Genomic DNA, 25,145 nt, shown 5'->3' with positions numbered 1-25,145 from the left:
TCTTGTACAGTGTAACCACAAAACCTCATTTTTTGCACATTCCGCATAGATGACTTGCATGAAAATGACAAGAATTTTGCGTCTTTTCCCCTCGCCAAAAAGTTTGTAAAATGGAGACTCTGCTGCCAAGTGCACATTTGAATCTTCGTTGTCCCGTTGGATTACATAAGCCACAAAGCTGGGCACGCCTGTAACCATCTCCGGGTGCTGTTCGTTATTCCGAAGGTTTGCTATTCCGAAGGTTCGTTAATCCGAAAATGAAAAAGGGTTCGTTAATCCGAACATTTGTGGCGTTATTCCGAAGGTTCGTTATTTGTTAATCCGAAAATGAAATTCGGAATAACGAATCTTCGGACTGAAGAGCCTTCGGAATAACGAACCTTCGGAATAACGAGATGTTCACCGTATCTCCGTAAGAGGTCCAGTACCATTCGTGCGGTGAATATAGGTCTACTAATCTAGATTTATTCAAATTCATGAAATTCTTCCGTCGAGATGTTTTCATTGCAACTGATTGACAAATTGCCCTACATCGACGTAAATACTCTAGACTCCAGTCTTTCTTAGTTGATCGTAAAATGTGGAGTATCAGGCACCCATCGGAACCAGATAGCAAGTTGACTTTGATGATACAAGTGGATTTGTCAGTTGGCTGTAGGATACATTAGCTACTCCCGAAACTTTGCTTCGTGATTCTTGTAATGAGTTGAAAAGAGTAAGTGTCTGGAGGAAAAGTTAGATAAGATTACTGTGACTACAATCTCTTCCCACACAAACCGGCGCGTGTAGTTTCATTTCCCGCCAATTTTGAAGCAGACAGTTCCTGCAGAAAAACAAATTAAGTTGTGTGATGGACAAATTTCCCGCTTGAAATGTTTGTGCAAGATGATTACAACATGAATGATATAATCGATGATGCCGATGAGTTTGAAATACATGTACTGCTTGGGACCCGTTTATACGTGCTCAGGCAACATTAACTGAGACATTTTCATTTTATGTTTCAACCAACATGGGGTATGCTGACTTGTAGTGTGGAGAGGTAAACCCCTAAAACAATCCAATACCTATTGACTTTAACAATATTAGGTATGAAATTCTATAAAAAGAAAAACCACACAAACAACCAAACAAAAACAAACAATATAAAAAAAAAATCACCTAACAAACAATAACCAATCACCAAACAAACAAACAAACAAACAAACATACATGCAGTTCAATACCGAATCATGATACCAACATTTTGTCTGTTGACCAGCAGAAGGGTGTTACTGCTGCAGAGAAGCTCTAATACCCTTCTTGTCTTCACATGATAACCTGTGTTTTCTTCCTGGCAAGCCACATGTCACATGATTCATGAATTCCACATACACTGTATTAATCTTACAATACAATCATCACTCCAGTAATAAAAACTGAGAAAAATTCATCATAAATCAGGTACACTTTTGGTTGCACACCAATACATTTTAATTAATAAAAAAGGGGAGTTTTCAATCAAGAAAAAATTTCATATAGACAAAGTTTTTATCAATCACAAGTCATTTTTTGTTTTGTTTTTGTTTCTGTTTCTGTTATTTTTTATTTTTATTTTGATTGGGTGGTAATTATTAACAATTCTGGGGATCACAATTATTAGACGTACATACATACATACAAATATACAACTAAAGGGACTACATACAATGTATATTTCTTTGCAATTCTACATGCACCAGTTTGCATTTCGAGCAACACAAGATCACACATTTTTCTTGCATTGCCCCAAGGCAATCTACTCAGTATTTCACATAATTGCAGCAAAAATCAGTAAACAAGCTTCCCCTTCATATTAAAGCTCTTAAAATTCACCTGGGAAATGCACTTCCCGTAACTGATCATTCATGTTCCTCGGGGGTGGGGATATGAGTAAAAAATTCCACCTTTCAACAAAAACAGTTCTTTGATACATTATTTTGTAGAATCACTCTATGTCTGTCTGAGTGTGTACATGTGAGTATCACCAATGTGTACCCATTTGGTTGGTCTTAATTATATTATGCATTTTTAGAGAAGCCTCACTTAGACCTCAATTAGCCAGAAATGAGTTTAGAGACCAGCATATCTACAAGAACATTGTATGCAGTCCCACATAAACTAATTTTAGGGTCATTTCCATGAATGTTTTCCCAAAATAAGCTTTGTACAGGGAAGTAATATCATCTTCCATGAATGCAATTAATGTTGACCTACATCTATCCAATGTAGGTTGCTACAACAAGAGTATAGGATCTTTAAGAACCTTTTTCCACACTACATGCACTTCACACTCATTAATGTCAAACAAGATTACTCAAGGATGCTTTTTAAAGTCCCTGCTAGCAGGAAAATTGTGATTTATATTAATCTGAAGTATCAGTGTCCTAAATGCAACACTCTGCCACAGTCCGAGCGCAACAGCGCCATCTAGTGGTCACTTGTGTCTCATTTCATAAAAGATATTAGGATAACAATACTGTATTTGCTAGAATGGCAATTTCTCCTTGCAACAGCCGATCAGGAAACTGGATTCTTCTCATTGACATGATACTTGACACTGCATCAACAATTGCTCTCACAGCAACTTTTTAATGAAATGTAGCTCTGGAGTTTATTGGCTCAATACCAAAGTTGGCGATTCTAACCCCAGTTTCAGAAAGTTGCTGCCAACTGTTGAGTCACTTACGTAAGAATATTGACTTAAAGGAGTTCTTTTTTTTTGACAGAAAAATTTACACACAAAAAAAAATGTATCTTAACATTTTCAATTTTCCTCATTAAACCTTCTCATTTATAAAGTAAATTTACTGTCCTTTTCAGAGATACAAAGTATTTGTATGATGAACTGTACATGTCCATAGCATTTCCAAGAAGCATTGTCTGATGACATTACACTTTCTCTCCAGTTGTGTAGGGGCATGGAGAATCTAAGTCTGACCAATTCCTCAGTTTCAAAGTGCTGTTATTCCACGGAAATATAATGGTTTTTTTAAACAATTTTTAAATCCTAATGTTAAATACATACAAATTTGAAAATTGAAAAATCTTATAACTTGTCCGGTTTCAGCTTGGTTCAAAAGGTGCAAATTATTCAACACCTTTTAGACAATTCAGCAGAATTCATGAAATGATATGCTTTCCATATCATGTGGTATGTCCTAAATACAATCAATTGATCTAGAGAAGCAAATTCACCAGAAAAATTATTCAGTGTGATGCAAACATGAAGTCATCACGTTGGGTTTCTCCTTTTCCAGTTGATGAAAAGATTGGTATGTGTTGATTCTCACTTGCCAACCAAGCAGCCTGCTGTTTAAACACGTGGCCATAAATGGCCAAAACAATGGCTGCCAACCCGAGAACCAAGAACAAACCTAATCCGGCCCAGGGTCAGCAAACTTGTCTCTGATTTTCCAGCAATCATAACATGGCATGCTCTACACTCTACACTTCTCTCACTTCCAAGAGGCGGTCACTGCTGGGCTGCTATTCAGTTTTCTCTCATTTTTGTCCTTCAGAATAAAAATCTAATAGAAATCCTCCTCTGCCATTTTCTTGTTGCCTTGCTGGTTCTTAATCTGGTCTTGACTTCGATACATGGTAGCCACCTGCGAACAAGTACAGGAAATTCATGATAAATGATATATAACGAGTGGTGGGCGGGAAGATTCAGGGACGGCAATTTTGTTCCATTTTTCTGGAGTGATGCGTTAAGATTACTCTAGAATCTTCAAAAACGAAATCAATTCTTGAAAAATGGGAAAGTCATTTAAAGGTATTGTTTACCATTATGAGCAGTGATTTACGAAATGTTCGAGTTATCACATTTGATGCATATGTGTAGGTCAGCTGTACCACAACACATCTTACCATATAAAAACTTTGCAATAAAGCCTAAAATATGAGGAGATATTGCTATCTTTCTCAATAAACTATAACTGTAAATGGTTTATTCTAGAAACAATTTCATTATAACTATTGAACACATTTTGTATATTCAACAATACATTGATTATAGTGATTAAAATTCTAACGTTAGTTGTTTCTATCCCCAACTCACATTTTACAAGTAATTTGAAGCACTAAAGCTGGGTTTTTATTTCATCTACAAATGGTAAATAAAGCCTTATTACACTGACTTCTCTATTTTCCATTACATACATTTCCCTCCTTTTCCCATTCACCAACTTTGAACCTTGAGAACTAAAAAAAAAAAAAAATACAGGCAGCTTTGCTTATATCCACCTTGCACAAGTCCGAAAATTTGATAAGTCAAAGAAAAATTCTATGCCAGATGGATAAAAACATGCATTAAATGCATAATTTACCATTTGTAGATGAAACAAAAACCCAGCATTAGTGCTTCAAAATAGTTCTAAAATGTGAGTTAGGGATAGAAACAACCACTGTAAAAATTTGAATCAGTAAAATCAATGTTAAGTACTGTTAAATAAACAAAATATGAACAATAGTTATAATAAAATATTTTCTAGACTAAAACGTCTACAGTAGGGGTATATTGAGAAAAATACAAATATCTCCCTACATTTTAGGCTCTATCACGAAAATGTTATATGATAGGATGTTTTGTGGTAGAACAGACCTACACATATGCATTAAGTGTCATATCTTGAAAAATTCTTAAATCACTGTTCCCAAAGGTAAACAGGACCTTTACCTCTATTGTGTCAATTGAAATTTAAGTCATTGAAGACTTTCCTAATCCCTTTTGGATTCAATGTTGGCAATGCTGACTTAGACTACCGGCCGACAGGAAAAGCCGTTCAAAAAAAAAAAAGAAAAAAAAAAAGAATTATGTTTAAGCCATGGCACTTGCTGAATCCATGGAGTTTTACGAGTCCAGCAGGGAATGGGTTAATCTCACCTGTGATGCGTTGGTCGCTTCCTCTGGCTTCTTGTCGTCCCGAACTCGCACGAACCTCGGGAATCGCAGCGATATCCCCTTGGCTGGATCGACCTGCAGTTGGTGACAAACACACATAAAATTTTATTGTGAAAAATACCTTACGGCTCTTTTGGGAAAGTGGTGTCTGTTGTACGAGATTAGGACAAGGGGGAAATCACAAGAAGCAAATACACTGTAAGTAAGCACCAAGGGAGAAGTAGAGAGTATGAAATTGAATATTGCTTATGTTTGCTGTCTCCTGCATCAAATGATCATGAAAGGGTGAAAACATGACAACTAAAAAACAAAAACAAAAACACATTAGTAACAGTATTGTCTGCCGATGTTGTTATGAGTGTTTACTGTAAAGTGCCACTTTCCTGGTGAGTATAGGGAGTATTATGATGTTGTTTTTGGTTGTTTTGGTTGCGTGCTTACTACTTCTGTCTCAGCCGATTGATTGATAAGAATGAAAGATGGTTGATGAAAATGTTGATGTCAGCCTTTCTCATATGAAATATATCAATGGCAAATGAAGGAAGGTTGTATATTGTGTGTAGGTGAAAGAACATCAATGGCTGGCTACTCACGATTCCTATAGCTGCCTTGTGGACGGGCGAGACCGATAAGTCGGCAGCTTTGATCTCCCACACCTGCACGGCATCGAACCAGTGGTCCGGGGCCAGGGTGGAGTCGAAGTTGTAGTACGGGCGGGGCTTCTCCACGACGTGCTCCCGGAAGAACTTTGTGTGCTGCTCCAGCTCCTCTTCCTTGAAGCCGGTGCCAATCTGCAGTGAGTAATGGGTAATGATGGAGATTGATTGGATGTGGTTCTTCCAACTGGTGAATATTTGATGATTTTCTATCGCAACATTAGCAACATTCTTCTTGATGTGATTAACTATGATTTTTATATTTACGAAGCATTTAACTGTGCAGTAGGAATAAGATGAGATGAGATGCTTTCAATATTGTTTTTGATCTAAAATGACTCAAAATGATATCACTAATTGCTGCGACAATCTTGCTGCTTTATTTTTCAGAACTATCTGCCCACATTAACAAATATCTTTCTTTTCCACTGCTGAAGCTCGTAACTCCTGGGCGGTGGCCCCTCGAAAAACACAAAATCATCATCTTTGACTATGATTTCATTTCATTTTCAGTTCTGAGCTATCATTCTTGCAATGAGCCACTCATGAATTGTTGTAGTAATTATTATTATTAATAATAATAATAATAATAATAATAATAATAATAATAATAATAATAATAATAATAATAATAATAATAATAATAATAATAATAATAATAATAATAATAATAATAATAATAATAATAATAATAATAATAATAATAATAATAATAATAATAATAATAATAATAATAATAACAATAATAATAATAATAATAATAATAATAATAATAATTTGGAATTTATAGTGTACTGTTTCTTTAATATATACTCAACTGCATATAACAATATAATATCATCAAAAGAAAAGAAACACTGATGTGACACTTAATGGGTATGCCTCTTTTTTACCAAGCTGTCGTTGTTGTATATGACCAAGGCACCACTTCATCCCCTGTCATCATCCCCCTCCTCCTGCATTTCTTTTGTATCCTCTGTTTTCAACTTCATTCTCTTCCTCCTCCTCCTAATCCTCTTATCTTCCTTTTACATATCCCCCTGTAACATTGCCTTCTCCTCCTCCTCCTCCTTCTTTGCATCCAAATCCATCTTACCTTGCAGATGGACTGGAACTCCTCATTCTCATCATCATAGCAGGCCAGCAAGAATCCACCATAGGACCCCGCCCGCTTACCGCGCCCCTGGTATCCTCCAATGACCACCACATCCAGAGTGTCTCCAACACCCTCCAGGTAGTCCTTCTTCAGCTGTAAATTTCCAAACATGAAAACAAATAAATAACGGTTTGAGGAAAATGGCACTTTCCCTGATTGTGATATGGTGGACAGAGTGTGCCAAAGCAATGCCTGTCTCCAAACTGCAACTGGTAAATAAATGAAACAAAGTTACTTTTGGTGAAAAGTTAAAATCATTGCTGAACAGCATCACAATCTTAAGCTTGCACATCCATGAAGGTACAGTTTATCTTAAGTACCATGTTTGATTGTAATAAAGTATATACTAATGTAAAATAGTAATACAAAAATATGGCTCTATTGTACCAACCTTGAGCCAGTTATGCGACCGTCGTGCAATTTCATACGTGGCATCAACATCAAGTGTCTTCACCATCAAGCCTTCGCAGTTACCTGAAAATGGTGAACAAAAAACAAAACAAAACATGCATTGATCAATGTTTGTACACCTTAAACACAATTACACTTTAGTAAGATACATTTCTGAGATGTGATGACTATGCAAAGGAATTTTAATGACCAATTATCACCATTAATTGTGTATACCTTTAAATGATGACATCTATAAACTATTCACAAGGTGCACACCTTAAAGCAAAGATGACAGTATTGAGCAACATACATCCCCTCAATTTGTTAAAATTTGTGGCTGCTTAATGCCACAACTGTAAAAATGTGACCAGTGCTCATAAACCTTGTGTACAATCTCCTTCAGAAAATTATCTCTAAATCTTGGCATCATTATCATTATTTTTTTCACCTTTTCAATACAATGCTGAGAAGTATGGGGGGGGGGGAGATTTATGAATAGATGCACTCTGCTCATTTTTCATCAGAAGGTAAAGATGATAATGCCAGCGGTATATATAAATATAGGTTTAAATAAAAACATGAGATGTGCAGTTTTCTGGCTCAAATATGCTCAGGGTTTCATCAAACACATTAGTTAAAATGTCCTGACCACAGAGAAAAGACTTAGCAACAACAGACATGCATTCTTAAGCAAAAGAGTTACCTCCACCAGCAAATCTTCTGATAATTGCTTTATCCAGTTATTTTGTGATTCTGGGATCTTCTGCTTATATATAAATATACGTAAAGAACAATTTTCTCCTCTATATGTATACTTCAAAAAACTATGAATTAGCAGTGTAATTAATTTTGTACAAAATACCAAATTCCCTATATAACATGAAAACTTTTCAATACACCTTTGACCGACTCATCAAGGAATTCTCCAATATCCTCTGTGTTGGAAGAAATCATGGACTTGGCAAAGACGAACTCTCCTTCCACCTCCTGGAAGTTTGACCTCAGGAGGTCACGGCGTTCCCTCAAGGGTTTCCTGACCAATGACTGAAAAACAAACATACAGACAATCAAACAGACATGAAAGAAATTAGGCTGCTATTTCAGCAAAAATATTTGTCTGACATTATCATCTCATGTTTCTTTTTCATCTCTTACAGAGTCTGGAAGAATTGACCGCTCTGCATCACTAAATAACTTGAATAGTTGTAATAGTGGAAATTTTTGCACATTTCTTGTGACAAGAAACCAGCACGAAAATAGAAACACACAAATATTTTTGGTATGTTATATGCTTCTCTGACAAATGACTTGATTCCACGGAATTAAAACACGCGAAATTCATCTTACTGTGCTGAGCACAAAGAATTACTCGCGCCAAATATGACCACTTTTACAGTAGTAGCATGAGTCTCATTATCTAGAGCTAGAATATGTTTAACGATTTTCTGCAAAAGCTGGATAAAAGTTTGTTTGGCTGGCGAGCTCACCTCTCCGTTGAGGTACAGCAGGTCGAAGGCGAAGACGCAGACCTGGACCTTGATGTCGCCAGCGTCCGCATCCTTCCGCTTCCTGGTGCTCAGGACCTGGAACGGCAGGATCTGGTCCTTCTCCTTGTCCCACGCCACCGCCTCCGAGTCCAGGATGCAGGACTTCACTCCATCCTTGAGGGCAGACGGCAATCTGGGGGGTGAGGAAATTTTCCAGAGTTTTTGATGATTTTTTGACATATTTCAGTCATTTCATATCTGCATCAGCTGTGAAGTCAGTGATATGGTAAAAGTACAAACCATATAACACACAGATTGTACAATCTTTCTCTCTTACAAACAAAACTTTAATAAAAGTTGAGATAACAACATATTCTAATTTCTATGACTAAGATTTACCAACCGCAACTTGTCTGATATGCAAACTAAGGACACATAAAATAACATGCAAAATGCATAAAGTTACTATCACTTTCAAGTGAAGTTATATAAAAGTTATGAAAACATAACATATTCTAATTTCTATGACTTAAATTTGACGATCATACAACTTGTCCGAAGCAAACTATGCCAAGGGGTCGTGATGATAAGCACCAATCAACTTTCAAAACACAGTAAAAATATTGAGTTCAGAGATAGCTACACACATTTACTGTTCACATAATGAGCTACAAATCAACTTCGTAAACATGGTATAAAACATCAAGATCAAAGGCAGCATTATACATTCATTTCTCACAGAATGAGCTTCACAGCTTGTTTGCTTGAAAACCTGACAAAAATGTAAATTCTAGAGACAGCTATACAAAATGATTAGTCACATGGTTGTAACACTCCCACTTTGTGTCCCCATTTTTGTCTATTTTGCCCATTTTTCTTTTTTTTTTTTTGCCTACTATTCTAACAAGGGAGGTTAAAAAAAAAAGAAAGAAGACCTGTGTATTCACCTTGAAATAATGTCTGGATACTTGGATGTGTTGTCTTCCTGGTTGCGGCTGTAGATGTGAATCTTCCCCGACTCCAGGACATGGATCTGGGGAAATATTTTTTTATTTGAATGACGAAAAGTAACATTAGAAAACAAACATGCTGCAAATATGTACAGAAGAAAAATCATTTTCAAACTGAAGTCAGATATAAATACCATAACATCATTCCTAACATAATGTGATATTAAACATATCAGAGGTTTGCATATCTCTCAAGAGCAAAAAAGTATACTGATGCAAGGAAAAATATCAAAACACGTTGAAAGTGAGAGCAACAAACATCCAACTCAATAAAGGAGAAATTGCACATACATGTATTAAGCAAGCTAAAACGATATTTCAAAAATCAATTTCAAAATCATTTATCCTTATTCTGGTTGAAGAAAAAACCCAACTTAATATCGTCTGTTGAGAATGAGAAGGGCGTTAAGTTGTCTCGAACACTATGGGTTTAGTGACAACTTAACGCCCTTATCATTCTCAGCCGACGATATGGTAAAACACACTCGTATTTTGCATGTAGCAAAATTCCACACTGTATAGTCACCACATCAAGCACAGATCTGTGCCAAGTTAGGACAGAATTGTTCTTTAAGCTTATTTTACCTCCATGACAGAGTTTTGAATCCTCTCTCCTTCAACTTTAAAGATCAAAGATGGAATTCTATTCACAACTCATCTATCAACAAACAGTCTGCTCATAAAGTTCATGTCAAGTTTCCCTGCGACCCCGCCCATCTGCGTCAAACTAGAAACACTACCTGGGCCCTCTCGCCGTCGTACTTGTACTCGCAGGTGAAGGCCATGTCTTGGAACCGGTCCAGGACCTCCGACACGCCCTTGGTGGGGTGCGCCAGCATGGGCTTGAGGGGGATAGCTGGGGTGAGGCGGCAGTGGTCCGGAAGGGCCTCCACCCCGTGGGTGAGGAGGGCGGGAACGAGTGCATCATACGTAGGCATTTCACTGTTACAGAGGGAAGGAGAAAGCATATGGTAGGTAATATAAGAATGACTATATAGGAAAGGGACCTGCTTCTGTAAAGCTTGCTAACAGTCATTGGACATTAAAATACTGGAGGTTACTATGGAAGCAGCTGAGTGAAAACCATTCAGCAATGAGCACTTTCAATTGGTTGTCACCACAGTAACTGCAATGATTGTTAACTGACAATATTTGAAAAGTGGAAATTTTCACTGTGTGCGACCAGAAACTAGCTCGAAATAAAAGTTGTTCTGTATAACACTAACGTTTGGATTCAGTTCAGTTCAGTTCAAATTCATTTCATTTTTTTCACAATGAAAACATATATAAACATGGCTAATGGACTCAAAGGCAAGTTTACTATGTGTTTAAAATCCATTTAAAGTTCCTTCACCAAAGCTGTCCATGCCACTCTCTGTGTTGGCCTAAGTTTAAGCCTCACAGAGCAAAAACAAGTAAGCATTTTTAAAAATAATTTTTTAAACACAACTAGACATTAAATTCATTGGATTGATTGAAGATTCTTCCCAAAAACTCACCAGTATGCCGTCTTGACCAACATGGCGGCCCTCTCCATCTCCTTCTTAATGCTGTCGGACACTTTGGTCTTCAGGGTCATTCCGTCTGGGTAGATAAGGGTCAAGGGGTCATAGGGCATCAGAGGAGGGAGGGAGAGGATGCAGATGTGTGGTAAAGATTGACAGAAATTCAAATATTGAGTAAAACTGGACAAGTAGCAAGAATATAAGACAGCTTGAATCCTGGTTGATTGTCTGAAAAGGTATGCCATGTAAAATCTTGACATGGATGTACAATATATGTACTGCTCTCGTGACCATGATAGGACTTGCACAGAATACTGTATTTCTTGGGTACATATACATTTTTAGTATTTGTAGGAAAGAGACAAATTCCTTTCTTGGGGATAATGTGTAGTCAAATTTTGACATAACAAATTCACGGAGAAAATATCTCCTCTAGAGAAACTGTGTTATCGAAGAAACTTCAGCACTTCACCAGTAGGAGTGTTTATATACGAGTGACGTCAATGGCTCTTGATTAACGCAACTAGTTTGAAGTGCTGATGGCAATTTTAAATGTCTTCCAAATATTCAAGTGGTTACAGCATTCTTCGTAACAACCTGATTCTTCTCAACTTTCACAGCTCTCAAACTCCTGTTACAATGCTTCCATGAAATTTAATCTTCTTGGACACGCATTCTCCTACCCTAACCCTGCAAAAAAAAAAAAAAGAAAAAAAAGAAGAAGGAAAGTAACCAAACAAAATGAAAATACTTGACCCAATAAACATCCTTACATATTCCACAGGTTTTGAGAATGTTCATGCAGATTATCTATCAATGCTATGCAGTTATGTTTTTCCTTTCATATTTTCTCAACAATTAAGGGTTTAGCATGGATGAGATTTCAATGGTTTAGAACATGGGCATTACCACAATAATCAGTTTTTGGTTTGCAAATCCCAGTGCTTCTCAACTGATAATTTGTTAGGGTGCAATACACCTTACTATTTGGAACAAACGCCTTAAGTGGTCAGTTTGAAATTTGTACCTTTCTCTGGCCTGGCCAAGACAGCAGCATGACCGATGGCCACCAGGACAGACTGCTCCGCTAGACCGATGCGAAGTTTCCCACCAAGTGATCTGTACAGGAAAAAAATAAATTATTATTTTGATTTTTAATTTTCGGTCAATGAACTCTTCTTCTTTATCCAACTCTTTCTGTTCTCTGTAACCCGTTGAGGACTGATTTTGCTCTAACATGCATTACCCATAGACACCTGCCCGAGTACACTAGGGACTAGTCTTCAACAGGTTAATGGTTAACGCATATTTATATAATTCTAATTGGACAATTCTAGGAATATCTATGCATAAGTAGATGCAGAGATTTAAGTTTGGAGACCTTGCTAAAATTCCTGAGATTATAATCAAATCTCTATTTTTTGTATGATGAAGCCTCTACTTTCAGTTATCAAATTGAGTCATAAACATCCACAGAAATCCATTGTAAATTGAAGTGCTAGTTCATAACAAAAACACCATAAAACATGTAGATTTATTGCCTAGCAGGACAGGACAGAATTTCAGATGCATGGTTAGACACTGAAGGGTCGTGACCTTTGACACACTGACCTTATCAGATATCTTGCTTCGCAATGCCTGCAGGCCACCAGAAGTCCCTTGATGAGGTCGATCTTACGAGACATACTCTGAAACAAGACAAAAGAGAAAAACACTTTACATTGCAGGACAAAAGAACTGAGGCAGTATAAAGGAAATTTGGAACTTAAAGTTTGAGTTTAATTTGGGATATATTTGACAGGACCATCAAGAAAAAAATTAAATTGTGAACAAACATGCATAGGACCCACGCTTTTAGTCCCCTAAGAAAGACTATGTAAAGGGCTCAGTTCACACTCCTCCCTAATATCATGGGCATGTTTATTATGAGTCATGTCTTTGATTAAAGATGGCAAGCCTGTCACAGAAAGAGATGAAAATACAGGGGGTGCAACTAAACAGTCATGAGCAAGGAAGGTTCTGATCTTGTGCAGAGCTACCAGCCTTCTGGCTCTAAAGAGGATAACATTGCCAAGGAGTTTCACTTCTAAAGCAACTATTTAACAAGAACTACAGTTTATCAAGTCCAGTACTTCAGTCATCATGCACAAAGTCTGCAGTCAAGTTTGTCTGTTTTGCAACTGACTGGCAAATTAAATTACCCTAATTGATGTAAATACACGCATATTATTCAGCAATCTTTGAGTAATAGCCATGATAAAAAAAATAAAAAACTAGAAATGTCGCTATGGCGACTGATGCCTCCGCCATAATGCATGATTCTCCCAATAGGTGTATAGTACAATGTCTTCACAATGTGTGATGACAGTTTCACATAAATGGAAAAATATTGAAATGACAGGTTTGTCAGAAATATCTTGAATGTTCACTTTCCTTGAACTGGGTTTGCTATAATTGTCAAAGAGGGCAGGTACACATATTTGGGGAATTGAGGATTTTTACTTGACTTCTGACCGTCCCTTTTATAAGTTTATGCATTGAGTAATTCTCAAGGTATGAAGAAAGAGTGTAAGTACAGTACAAAATAGGGGTTTTTTTTGCACTTAAACCTGGCCTTTGACCCTTAACCTTTGACCTTCTGGCTGGAAATTTCCCAGAGAATCTCCATTAGGTAATACATGTATATATTAAGTTTTAAAACTAACAATGCAAGCATTGCATAATATACTAGTATATGGGGGAAATAGTAAAATTTTGAAGAGTTGACCTTGACCTTTGACCCCTTGACTATTGACCCATGACCCCTAAGTTCCCTAGATAATTCCTGCCAGTCAGTACATGCGTATGTACCAAGTTCCATGAAAATATATTGAACCATTTGCGAGAAAAGTGAAATTGTAACATTTTCACCTAACCTTTGACCTTTTGACCTTTGACCTTATGACATGAAACTCTCTCTGGAGAATCTTTACACAGTAGTACATGTCTACCCTAAGTTTAAAAAAAATACCTTCGGGCATTGCATAGATATGGGGAAAACAGCAACATTTTTAGCATTTGACCTTGACCTTTTGACCTTTGACCTCTTGCCAATGTCACCTAAATCTACTCAACTAATTGCCCCATCATACATCATCCTTGGACCAAGTCTGGTGAAAGCTGCTTCATCCAGTCTTGAGTTATCGCGCAAACAAATACAATTTCATGATTTGACCTTGATCTTTGACCTTTGACCTTTGGCCGATTTCACCCAAAATCTAATCAAGTAATTGCCCCATCATACTTTATACTTGGACCAAGTTTGGTAAAATTCCAGTCAATATTACTCAAGTTATCGCGTAAACGAATGCGGACGGACGTACGTACGGACGTACGGACGGACGGACGGACGGACGGACAACCCGAAAACATAATGCCTCCGGCACCACTTCGTGGCGGAGGCATAAAAATTATGGGCATATATACTCATGTGGGACTTGAACTCATGACCTCCTGATTGCTAGACAGGTGTCATATCCACTAGACTACTCCACTTGTGCTTGTGCCAAATAGCCACTGATGGCTTTGACCTCTTATGGCAGTGGGTACTGTATATCTATTCAAAGTAAAGATCATTTACTTGTTTTGTTTCTATTCTTAGATAAAGCACATTGAGGAGGACTAATTGACTCACAGCATTTCCGCTCATGTTGGCAATGTCCTTCAGTTTGCTGAAGACCTTGGCGATGGTGAGTTTGGGAGGGGCGAACATGGTGCGCTGGTTACTTCTGCTGCTCTGCAGGAGGCCGGTCGAGATAATGGAGAGAACTATGTGAGGTCCTTGCAGCATTGTAATCATTCAAACCCTTCATATCTTATCATCTTTCATATCATTCCTCATTTGTGCAATCTCTGTACAATCTCTTCTTACAGACAGATTCTCTCTGAAGTTTTACCTGTTCTAAGCACAATATAACATACAGTTGTAATACACCATATGATATGTAAATCGCAAACATCATTTGCCAGAGCAAATTCATTCTTGCATGCTTATATCTAAAAGTAAATCTATCTGTTAAAAAAAAAAAATGTTTATAGTGTGATGATTCAATTTCTTGCTTAAATCATAACATCATATCGTCGGTTGAGAATAATAAGGGCGTTAAGTTGCCACTAAACCCATAGTGTTCACGACCACTTAATGCCCTTCTCATTCTCAACAGACGATATTGTCCTGTAATGAGAATATGGGTTGGGTTTTTGATTACTAATGACACTACCAATATTATCATCCTCTTTATAATCTGAGGCAAAACAAACAGCATCATAAAGAAAGGGAACTTCTGTTACCAAAGTAGGTCTTATGTTTTGTTAAAAGCATTACAGAAAGAGAAACCATCATTCTGATGAGGTTTACCTCTGCCACAAGGCCAAGATCCCCTTTGTCAGCTGTGTCTGATTTTATCTTCTCTAAACTCCTTCCTGTATCGGGGCAAAGACAAAATATGTGATAGCAATGTATCTTCTGTGATGACAGCACACAGTACAGAGGATGACTCCCTGGTGAAAACACTCATGCATGACAATCTCAAATGCCACTTCTGTTGTGATATTGACTTTTTCAATAAAATGTTCCCCTATAAAACATCTGCTAAAGGGGTGATATTGTTATGTATTCTGGAAATACGAGTTGTTGAACACAAAAAACCAATCATGAAATTACAGCATTCAAAAACAAAGATTCCTACTGGGATATGGCTAAATTTATCATAATTTTCTCATAAACCCACTGAAAGGGAAGTCAACACTGGCATCTGAAAATGATTTTTTTTTTCTTAAATACAGAAATAGACGCATCACAAGAAATGTGTAACTTTTCTACTCGAAATAGAAAATGCCACTGATAATAGAATATGTCTGGGCGAAGTCCTTCTATAACATCATTTCTCAACACCACATGCACTACCTACCACTTTATGAAGTACACACTTTGCGTTACAAAGATGAGGCAAGTTTCAAAACATTAAGAAAACAAAGCTGGTAAACTGCCATCATTATGTTGAACATATCATGTTGATGATTGATTACAAAATCATCAAGGGGAAAAATAAAGATGCACTCCCTGGCTCTCTTACCGGTTGCCTGGGCAATGGCCTTCATCAGCAACGTCTCCCCAATGCCCAGCTCCTGGCCCTCATAGGCCGGCGCCAGCTTGTTGAGGCAGAGGTAGATGCACAACTTGAGGTCGTCGGGGGTCAGCAGCATCACCGAGGAGAGGAAGTCGGTGAGGATCTCGATGGTCTTCAGCCGGCCACTCGTCTCCTCGATGATGGAGAAGGTACGGGCGAGCGCCATGTAAGGAACCCTGGGGAGGGTCATGGAGAGTGATTTGAGTAGCAATAAACAAGGACAGTCTTCCAATCCTTCATTTTTCTCCCTTCTTCCCTTTTCCATAGATTTTGTCTCTTGAATTTGCACTTACACACAAGTTTTGAAATGAAATTGAGTACAAATCTTTAACATACTGCCTGAAGTTTGGGAACCTGGTGATACCATTACCACTTTTGAGCAGCAGGCTACTATCCAGTCTCTATCTATTTATCTAATCATTTTTCTTTCTTTGGAGGGGGTGTGCTTTTAAACCAAAGTGAAGTCTGACAAGAGGACTTCAGCTGCTTTCCCCCATTTGAATGCATCATCAGCAACTGGTCAATATTTGGCAATACTTTCTGTAATACCTGACCAAAAAAAAAAACCAAAAAGCAGAGAAACTATTATTATTCTAATCTGAAAGAGGTCAATGACAAAAAATGATCATATGGAGGGTGATAATGATGACGTTGATGATGATGATAAGTATGATGATGAGAAAGTCAAGATATATTGCTGCTGCCACTGCTGAAGATAACAGTAAAAACTGATAATGATGATTGTGATATTGATGAAGACAATGATGATGATGATGATGGTGATGATGAAAAAGATGATGATGTTGACGGTGATGGTGATAGTGATGATGATGATGGCAATGATGATGGCGATGGTGATGACAATGATGATGATTGTGATGTTGATGAAGACAACGATGATGATGAAGATGATGATGATGATGATCTTGTAGAAGATATATACTGCTGATAGCCATGATGACTCACTTCTCTCCTTTCTTCCAGCAGGCATCATCGATGGGGTGGTATCTGGTTGCTCCAGGATGATAGGCCAGTTCTCCCTCAGTCTTTGAGTCCGACCTACAGAAGGCATCAAATGCAGAAAAAGTTAATGAATCTTGGAAGCCATCAAAGAAAATGCTAAAGGGTATTTTTTGCTCAGTTTGGCACTTATAATAATATCACTGGATCCATCAAAGAGCAAGACTTTTTGCAGAGAAATTGACTAAGTGAAGCAGTTCTTGAGGTCAAACAGATTTGGAAAAAACAACAACAAACAAACAAACAAACAAAAACAAACTTCTTCAGCATAGTTTAAGCAATACTTAACAAAAAATGCAAGCTCTTAGGAGCCTTTCCCCTAGAGCTTTACAGTTTGTTCTTTGTGTGTTTACTATACATCCACTTTCAAAAAAGTCAGAAGCGACATCAACAAAACTGAAACAAAATTGAGTGGTTTGTAAAAATTGTCACATCCTGGAAATGTGATATCTGTAAAATCTCCTCTAGATTGAAAACACTCACTTCTACATATTGCATCTGCAAGAAAGAACATTGTGATATTATGCAATTCAATACAACTATGGGAAGAAAAAAAAAAAAGCCAACCAGACTTAGCTAATCAAAATCTATGTCTGTTGCTAATGTAAGATGAAGGAAAGAATGATACGATATCAAATTGCTGGTTGGATAATGATGTTACACTCACTTCTTGCTACCCCACATCAGCATGGTGGTCTTCTTTGCTGGTGTGTTGTCCTCTTGCTTCACGGCAACCGCCTCCTTTTTAACTGGTTTCTCATCCTTTCCATCCTCTCTTGCGTCCTTCTCCTCCTCTTTGGGCTCTTCCTCGACCTTCTTCTCAGGTTTCAAGACTTGCTTTGGTGATTTCGTGCTCTTGCTCCCCTTTGCTGACTTCTTCGTCGATTTTGGCGTCTGCTTGTTTTTTCTCTGCGAAGGCGACTTCTTTTCCTTGTGTGTCTGTGACTTTTTGGCAGCTGAAGAATCTTCTCTTGGAGGGGACTTTGCTTCCTAACCAACAAAGGAAACAGCAACAACAAACTTTTACCTAGCAACACCATGCAGTCATAATGCTTTGAAATTGACAGTAAAAATCACCTGCAAAATAATTACTACCACTTCTCAAATCAAAATATATTGCACAATGGGAACATGTACCACATAAATTGTGCATTTCATTCAATATCCATATTATACAATGTCCTGGTGGTTAAATCCAATATCATATCATCTCATACACTAACCGATCAATTTTTGCTGTAGGATACAAGATAGCACTCAGCTTGCCATATCTACAGTTACAGTGTAGTCTCGTAATCAGTCTTCTATGGAATATAACACAAGGTGTTGTTTCCGTTGCACATGTCTCTCATGATCACATATTAAAAGTTTAATGATCCCTCAGCTATCAATCTTGTTAAAACCACAACATTAATTGCCATGTTTAAATGGATAGAATTTAAGATGAGTCAAGTTTAGAACCAGGTGAACTACCTTCACATCACTATGCCTCTTGCCCCGTTATCATTCAAGTCAAATCTGCTATTTATCTTTACAGTCCAATTTTGAAAAGATACCTCATCATTGAAAGAACATCTACGGAAGTTAAAGAAGAAATTGCCACTTCTTTGACATTTTCCCGGAACTGTGATATTTCTGACAGTTATTGGATAGTCCCAAACTAAATAACACACTTGCTCATTCAATCTTCATCCTATTCTCCACAGCTCTCTTAATAACATGGTAGGTACTTTGAAGCACTTGAGATTGAATAATTGTGCAAATGTAGGATCAGTCTAATCCTTCATATAATTGCATCTATGATTACGATGCAACTGTTTTGATGGGTGTGTCACCCCTCTGCTCCCTACCTTTTTCTCGTTGGATACCGCCGGCTCCTCAACATCCATTCTCTCTTCCTCTTCCTCCTCCTCTTCTTTCACCTTGTTGGTTTCATCCTTCACCACCACCTGTTTCTCCATGTCCTCCTTCTCCTCCTCGTCTTTCTTCTCGCTCCTTCTTTCCTGCTTCGTCTCTGTCTTCTCTTCCATCTTCTTCTCCGTTGGGTCGGTCTCCTCTTTCTTGACAGAAACAGGCGAGGTCGCAATGGGTTGCCTTCTCCTCATGTGCTTACGAGCTGAGTGAAGTAGAGAGGCAAAAAAATTTTTGTTTGTTTTTTCTTTGAATTTCATGAACAAATCACATCAACTCTTATGTGCCATGGTTAAAACCCCCTGTGTGCTACATTATTCTGAGACAGGAATGCAGTCATGCTTTGGGTAAACATTTTGTTCTTCAAATCTATGTAACTTTTATAGATTTTTGATACGCTGGACAAGTAGTGAGCAACGCTGCATAGAAAATGTCAAGCATTGCTTTGATGTAAATTGTATGACAAATCTAAGATTGCTTTTCTGTTAAATGACCAGTAGCTAGATTATTGTAGAAGCATGGCTTTTGCACACAAAACAGTGACAGAAATTGAGAATTTACTCGCAAATCCAGTAGGGAACACTGCTTGATAGTCAATCACCACATAAAATGTAAGCTACATGTGACAGGAATGGAATCGCGAGAAACACTTTCATTGTACTATGGCATTTAGCTAATAGATTTATCGATCAGTTTGGGCGGGTTTGTGCGTTTGAGTAGAATGTGCGAACTTGACACGTCGTCAACTGAGTCATGCAAACATGGCACATAAAGAGTTAAAAATCTTCAAATAACCTGTGGATTCAGTGCTCATATCCCCATAGTTCACTTATAAGCAGGCATCATAACATTCATATCAAAATCATAAAAGCCATCATATGAACTCAGCAGACAATCTTAAGTAATGCCTAGCATTGAATGCCACAAGTGCCAAAGGCAATTCCTTTCGAGCTTACATGTATTGGATGACTCATACTTACTTTTTTGATAGAGTCCTAGCATGTCATGATTTGATGACATCTGTTTCTTTTCTCCACATTTCTTTAAAATGAAGGGAACAAATAATCTCTCATTTGTGACACCAATGAGTTTGAGAGTAGTTTGATGATATTGTTATATCTACACTTCATTTCTCTTTGCCTGTAACTTTAAACAAAGTGTGTATGGTTGCTCAGCAATATGTATGTAGCCAGTAATGATTGCATAAGTACAACAAGACTTTATTTGAAGCCTGTTGGTAATTTAAGTCACAAACAATAATTAAACCCTCAGACTGCCATTAGAATGCATTTCCAGAGTTAAGCTGGCAGAGGGTGCAGATTGAAGTAATGGGTTAAACTTCACAGCTGTATCGACTAACCAGTCTTCCTCAGGGGCATTCCATTCTTGGAGACAGGAGACACCTCCGTCTCAGAATTATCTGTCTGGCTGGTCTGTGGTGACGTAGGTTCCTCCTTGACCTTTGAACTTTCAACCTTCGGCTGCAGATGATGTCATTGAATGCACATAGTTGTACACAGAGAAAACTCATAATTGTGCCTCTATATACCATTATCATGAGAAAACAAATTCACATAACACTACAGAAATGATGAAATGATTGTCTTTCTGTATGAATGTAAAATGCCTATTTTCACAAAAAGAGACATTGTCAATATTCAAAAAGTTATTCTGCTCTTTATTTCAATTTTTACTCCCAATATAGATATGTAAAAAAAAAAAATTTACAATGGAGATTGCGAATGTTAAAATTCAGGAAAAGTGTCCACAAGTGTGAGCAAAGCAACATGCTAAGCTAAGCACTTTCTTTTGAGCAGCAGCAAGAGAACCATTGTGGGCCGAATACACAAAGCTCAAACAGCATTATGGTACATTCATTGATCTGGCTCGAACTCAAATCATTCTACAATTTCCCCCTGTGAAGCCTAGAAATCTTTTGGAGGTATCCTATAAACTTGTATCTGTTGATACTGCTCACATACTCTAGCCAAATGTAAGACAATCATGCCATGTGACCTATATAACACTCCCTGTCAGAGGTTCATATGGAAATAGCCATCACTGAAGCCTTTAGTACTCACAAAATAAAAATCCCGCACTAAGTTTTTAATCCCGAGGAATTCTAAATGAAAGTGAGAATCTGTAGACGTAAGTCTCATAAAAAAAAACTGTAACTAAAAAAGTGGTAAAGAAGTACAAGGTATGTGTAAATTGGGTTTGGTTTCGTCTTTCTGACCTTCAACTGGTCATATCATTCCTATTCTTTATGTGCTTTGAGTGCCATTCGGCACAGAAAACCCCAAAGCATTATACACACTATCCAAAGCCCATGGCACAGAAAGTGTTAATATGGTACACTTTCATGGATACCTCCTAAATATACCATTTTGTGTGCAGATAGATTGCTGGTAGAATTAGAAGGGTAAAATACCTCAGGGTTGACTTTCTCGTCCAACGGAATTTTTCCATTGGTTTCGACCGTAGTCTTCTTCGACGAAGGAGAGGTGGAAGGGGCGACGTCATTCTCGTCCTCGCTGTCGCTGTCCAGAATCCGCCTGGCTTTCTTCCTCACCGGCTCTCCTCCGTCAGCATCAGATGGCGGCGACCCATTCCTGGCCTGCAGCGGGGGTCGCGAACTCTCTAACTTACTGCTGACCGTGTCATAGAAATTTCAAGAGGAGAGATTGCAAAATGAAAGCAAGGAAACAAGGAAACTCAAGTCACTTTACAGTTCACAAGAACAAATCAAACTTGATTCTTATCAGAGTCTTTGCAAATGATGTTACTAGCAGTTGTAATTTTCAATATTTTCAGTCTATAGAATAAAGAGCACAAAATCAACATGGTATTGTAATACAAAAATAATGCAATCAAATAATATTTATATGACAATCTATACATGACATTATTAACAATTGCACAACAACATTTATTCAAACAATTAAGGTATGTTTAAATATCATAAAGAAAGACAAAAAGTTGGCACACTCAATCCAGCATTAATCAGTCAGACGATACCATAGCAGAGATGAACAGAATTTCACAATATCGTAGCCGTACCTTGGTGAAGTTTTTGGCACAGTCTTTTCAGCAACCGGGGGCTTCGGCTTTGGTGACGTAAAAAAAGAGCTGCAAAAGAAGAGAAACAATTTGATTTTGAAGAAAACAGAAGCTTTAAGTAAAGTAAGCCGAGGGTTATGGACATACTGTCTGGTCTAGAGTGTAGTAGGGTCTGTAGGGTCGGCTGTACTCTGTAGAGTGTTACCTAAAGCAATGATTAAAATTAAGACTTAACACTAGTCACTACAGTTAGCAATCGCTGTATAATTGAGACTAATAATTTTACTATGTTGAAATCTGTAAGTGTCGTGTCTGTATGGCGAGAAACTTTGTTACAAGGATACCCTAGCTTCAAAGTGGGGAACCTCAACAAAACTACAAAACTTATGAAAATTTATATGTTTCTTCTAAAAACAGTACACGTTACTCTCGTTAAATGCATGCTTGTATTACAGAAGCATTGTTCGCCACACCGGGTCCATAGAGAGCCCTCGCGATAAGTCCGCGGAAAAAAAAAAGACAATTTCTGCCGCAATTCCTGACCATCGGGGTTCATCGTTGCAGAATTCAAAATGGTGCCTTGACCTCTGCGAATTATGTGCATGCGTGACTGGAAGTGCTCCAAAGCGAGCGCGGCGTGTGCGTTGAGAACGTATTACAGAACCTATATCGTATGGCGTACTACCCAACGTCGTCTGCTGCGGAGAGATCTTATGCGTGCGTGCGCTGCTTGAGTGTAGCACACAGTACGGTCGATAGCGCAACCTTTTGAAAGGGCATTCACATCACGTATTCAAATTGGCCCGGCGTGAAAGACGTGTACCGTTTGGACTTGCTGGATATAATCATCAATTTCAGTAAGTTGCATAACATGAATTTGAATATTGATACCATAGATATAGATATAGGCTACACTTGTATAGAGTCTCATTATTGAAGATTGTATTAGATGAGTTTTGAGGTGACAAAAAAAATGATCTAAAGTATCAAAATTCAAAGCGATCGCAATGCGATCGTTGAACTCTCTTCGCGGTTAGTGGTCCCGACTGTACAGGTCTGTCGCTACGTACAGCGACTGGGCTGTGTATAGTTAAGGTTACCCCAAAGGACTGTAGAACATCTAACGTTAGATCTAAAACAGACCAGATAATCAGACAATGATAGACATGCAGGCAGGTCTGTTAGTGTTAGAATGCTGCATGCTGAGGGGTCAAACGAGTCTAGCTTTGTTATGAATTGAAGTAGTGTCTAAATTAATCTTAGAAATCTTCTAAAAATCTACAGGGTAATACACATTTTATTTGACGTAGATGATTACCAATCTAACGTTAGCATTAGCAAAGTGTAGAAAAACAAGCACAACTGAACTGAACAACATCTAAACTTGCACTAAGGGCCTAGGCGAGGCCTACCCCTATTACTATTACTAATTCCAACCGCATCACATAGGAGTAGCATGCACCAGCTGTTGTACAGAAAAGAACATGAAATTGACATGCCTCGACTCATGAGCAGATGTTGAGGCAGCAGAGCTATCATCTCCTACACTGGTGTGCACTCACCAGACTTCTACAATACCTGAATACGTTGTAATCCTGACCTCAAGTTTAATTACAACAGCAACAGTCGAGAATTATTTAGGCTATAACTAGATATCAATTTAATCATGACTAGAACCTATAACGTTAGGCCTAAATTTATATGAATGCACTAGGGTCTAGGGTCTGTAGGGCATAGAAATCTATACGGTCGAACTACAAACAGTTGAGTTAGATCTACCAATACGTTACTTAACTTGGTTACTTACGTGATAGATCGTTGCCCGGGCATGTTTATTAATATTATTTATTATTATGGTGGGAAATCGAAAACCGGATAGATAATGTTCAGACAAGTAGTAGGCACTCCCGTGTCAGACAGTCATAACGTAGATCTACACTTGGAAATGACGAGAATATGCACATTGGAATACTGGATAATCAAGGTTATAGATACAATAATAAAATAGCGAGTATTGACGTTCTCGTACACAGTGCCAGTGCGTGGGGGAGTGCACTCTCAATCGTGAATGAACAATCTCGGCGGCGCGCCGATTTCCTATTTTCCCGCGGTAAATTCGCTGCTTCCTTGAGAGAGCGGGTGTGCGTGCTGTTTTCTCTGAAGTTGGCTTTGCGAAAAGCTGGTGGCGCTAGACTACTGAAAGTAACTGTATGTTGACAGCATTCTGAAAAATACCCTTGATCATTAGTTTTTAGTGGGTTTTTTTTTTTTTTTTCCCTTCGGTACGGGGGCCGATCGTATCGGTATGACTGATGTATTTACTCAGTAGTTGTCATCTATCGTTACCAATAAATTCGGGTGTAACTCGATTTGCATAACAATAGAAAAAAAAGACCCTAATTTATAAGATTTCCATCTTTTTGGCTGTCCTTAGGCCTAATATACACTCAACCGAAAAAGTAAGTCCCCCTCCCCCCAGCATTTTTGGATATATCTCAAAAAGTATTTTACCGATTTTCATAATTCAACGGGAATGGATAGGGAATTTTATTATTCATAACATGAATGGCATAATCATTGCCACCAGATATCATTATTGGTGTGAAAAATGTATTTTATGTCAAAATGCATGGGAAAAAAGTTGCATTTAAGGTTAGGAAGCATATTGTGTACATTTCCTATATATGCAAGTTAGCACAAAAGTACCTTTTTAAATTGATATGCAATTCTCAGGAATTTCTTCAGGTACAATGTGCTTCCCTATTAAACAGATGTTATGCATACTTTTTTTAACAATAGGCCATTTCGATATGAAAATGTTGGTCGAAGCCATGTGCTTTTTGCAGAGAGCATGG

General features: G+C 37.9%; 2 protein-coding genes across 2 annotated transcripts; both read right to left on the bottom strand.

Annotated features, from left to right (window-relative positions):
• Positions 1-1,466: 1,466 nt before the first annotated feature.
• LOC140232340 (DNA ligase 1-like) lies at positions 1,467-19,257 on the bottom strand. The gene is made up of 18 exons (XM_072312470.1): positions 19,170-19,257; positions 17,987-18,309; positions 17,266-17,358; positions 16,246-16,475; positions 15,528-15,592; positions 14,805-14,906; positions 12,743-12,819; positions 12,159-12,250; positions 11,126-11,210; positions 10,367-10,568; positions 9,564-9,649; positions 8,617-8,809; positions 8,029-8,173; positions 7,128-7,210; positions 6,677-6,829; positions 5,518-5,715; positions 4,907-4,999; positions 1,467-3,629 (listed from the first exon to the last, which is right to left on the bottom strand). The coding sequence occupies exons 1-18, from the start codon at positions 19,206-19,208 to the stop codon at positions 3,549-3,551; spliced, it is 2,340 nt and encodes a 779-aa protein (XP_072168571.1). The 5' UTR covers positions 19,209-19,257; the 3' UTR covers positions 1,467-3,548.
• Positions 19,252-24,120, bottom strand: LOC140232191 (uncharacterized). Its single transcript, XM_072312329.1, has 5 exons — positions 24,098-24,120; positions 22,291-22,359; positions 21,662-21,878; positions 20,591-20,711; positions 19,252-19,379 (listed from the first exon to the last, which is right to left on the bottom strand). Exons 1-5 carry the CDS (start codon positions 24,118-24,120, stop codon positions 19,252-19,254), a joined length of 558 nt encoding a protein of 185 aa, XP_072168430.1.
• Positions 24,121-25,145: the final 1,025 nt, after the last annotated feature.

This window comes from Diadema setosum, chromosome 8, assembly GCF_964275005.1.
Source record: "Diadema setosum chromosome 8, eeDiaSeto1, whole genome shotgun sequence".
Classification (NCBI taxonomy): Eukaryota; Metazoa; Echinodermata; class Echinoidea; order Diadematoida; family Diadematidae; genus Diadema; species Diadema setosum.
This window is presented reverse-complemented; position numbering and strand designations above follow the sequence as displayed.

Coding starts and splice junctions, on each gene's coding strand:
- LOC140232340 (XM_072312470.1), bottom strand. CDS start 19,208: ATGGATGTTGAGGAGCCGGCGGTATCCAACGAGAAAAAG. Junction 14,907..15,527: donor ATCTTGGCCTTGTGGCAGAG/GTAAACCTCATC, acceptor GGCCTCCTGCAG/AGCAGCAGAAGTAACCAGCG. Junction 5,000..5,517: donor ACAAGGCAGCTATAGGAATC/GTGAGTAGCCAG, acceptor CACCAACTGCAG/GTCGATCCAGCCAAGGGGAT.
- LOC140232191 (XM_072312329.1), bottom strand. CDS start 24,120: ATGCCCGGGCAACGATCTATCAC. Junction 22,360..24,097: donor CCCGGGCAACGATCTATCAC/GTAAGTAACCAA, acceptor CTTCTTTTGCAG/CTCTTTTTTTACGTCACCAA. Junction 19,380..20,590: donor AATGCCCCTGAGGAAGACTG/GTTAGTCGATAC, acceptor GTTTCTGTCAAG/AAAGAGGAGACCGACCCAAC.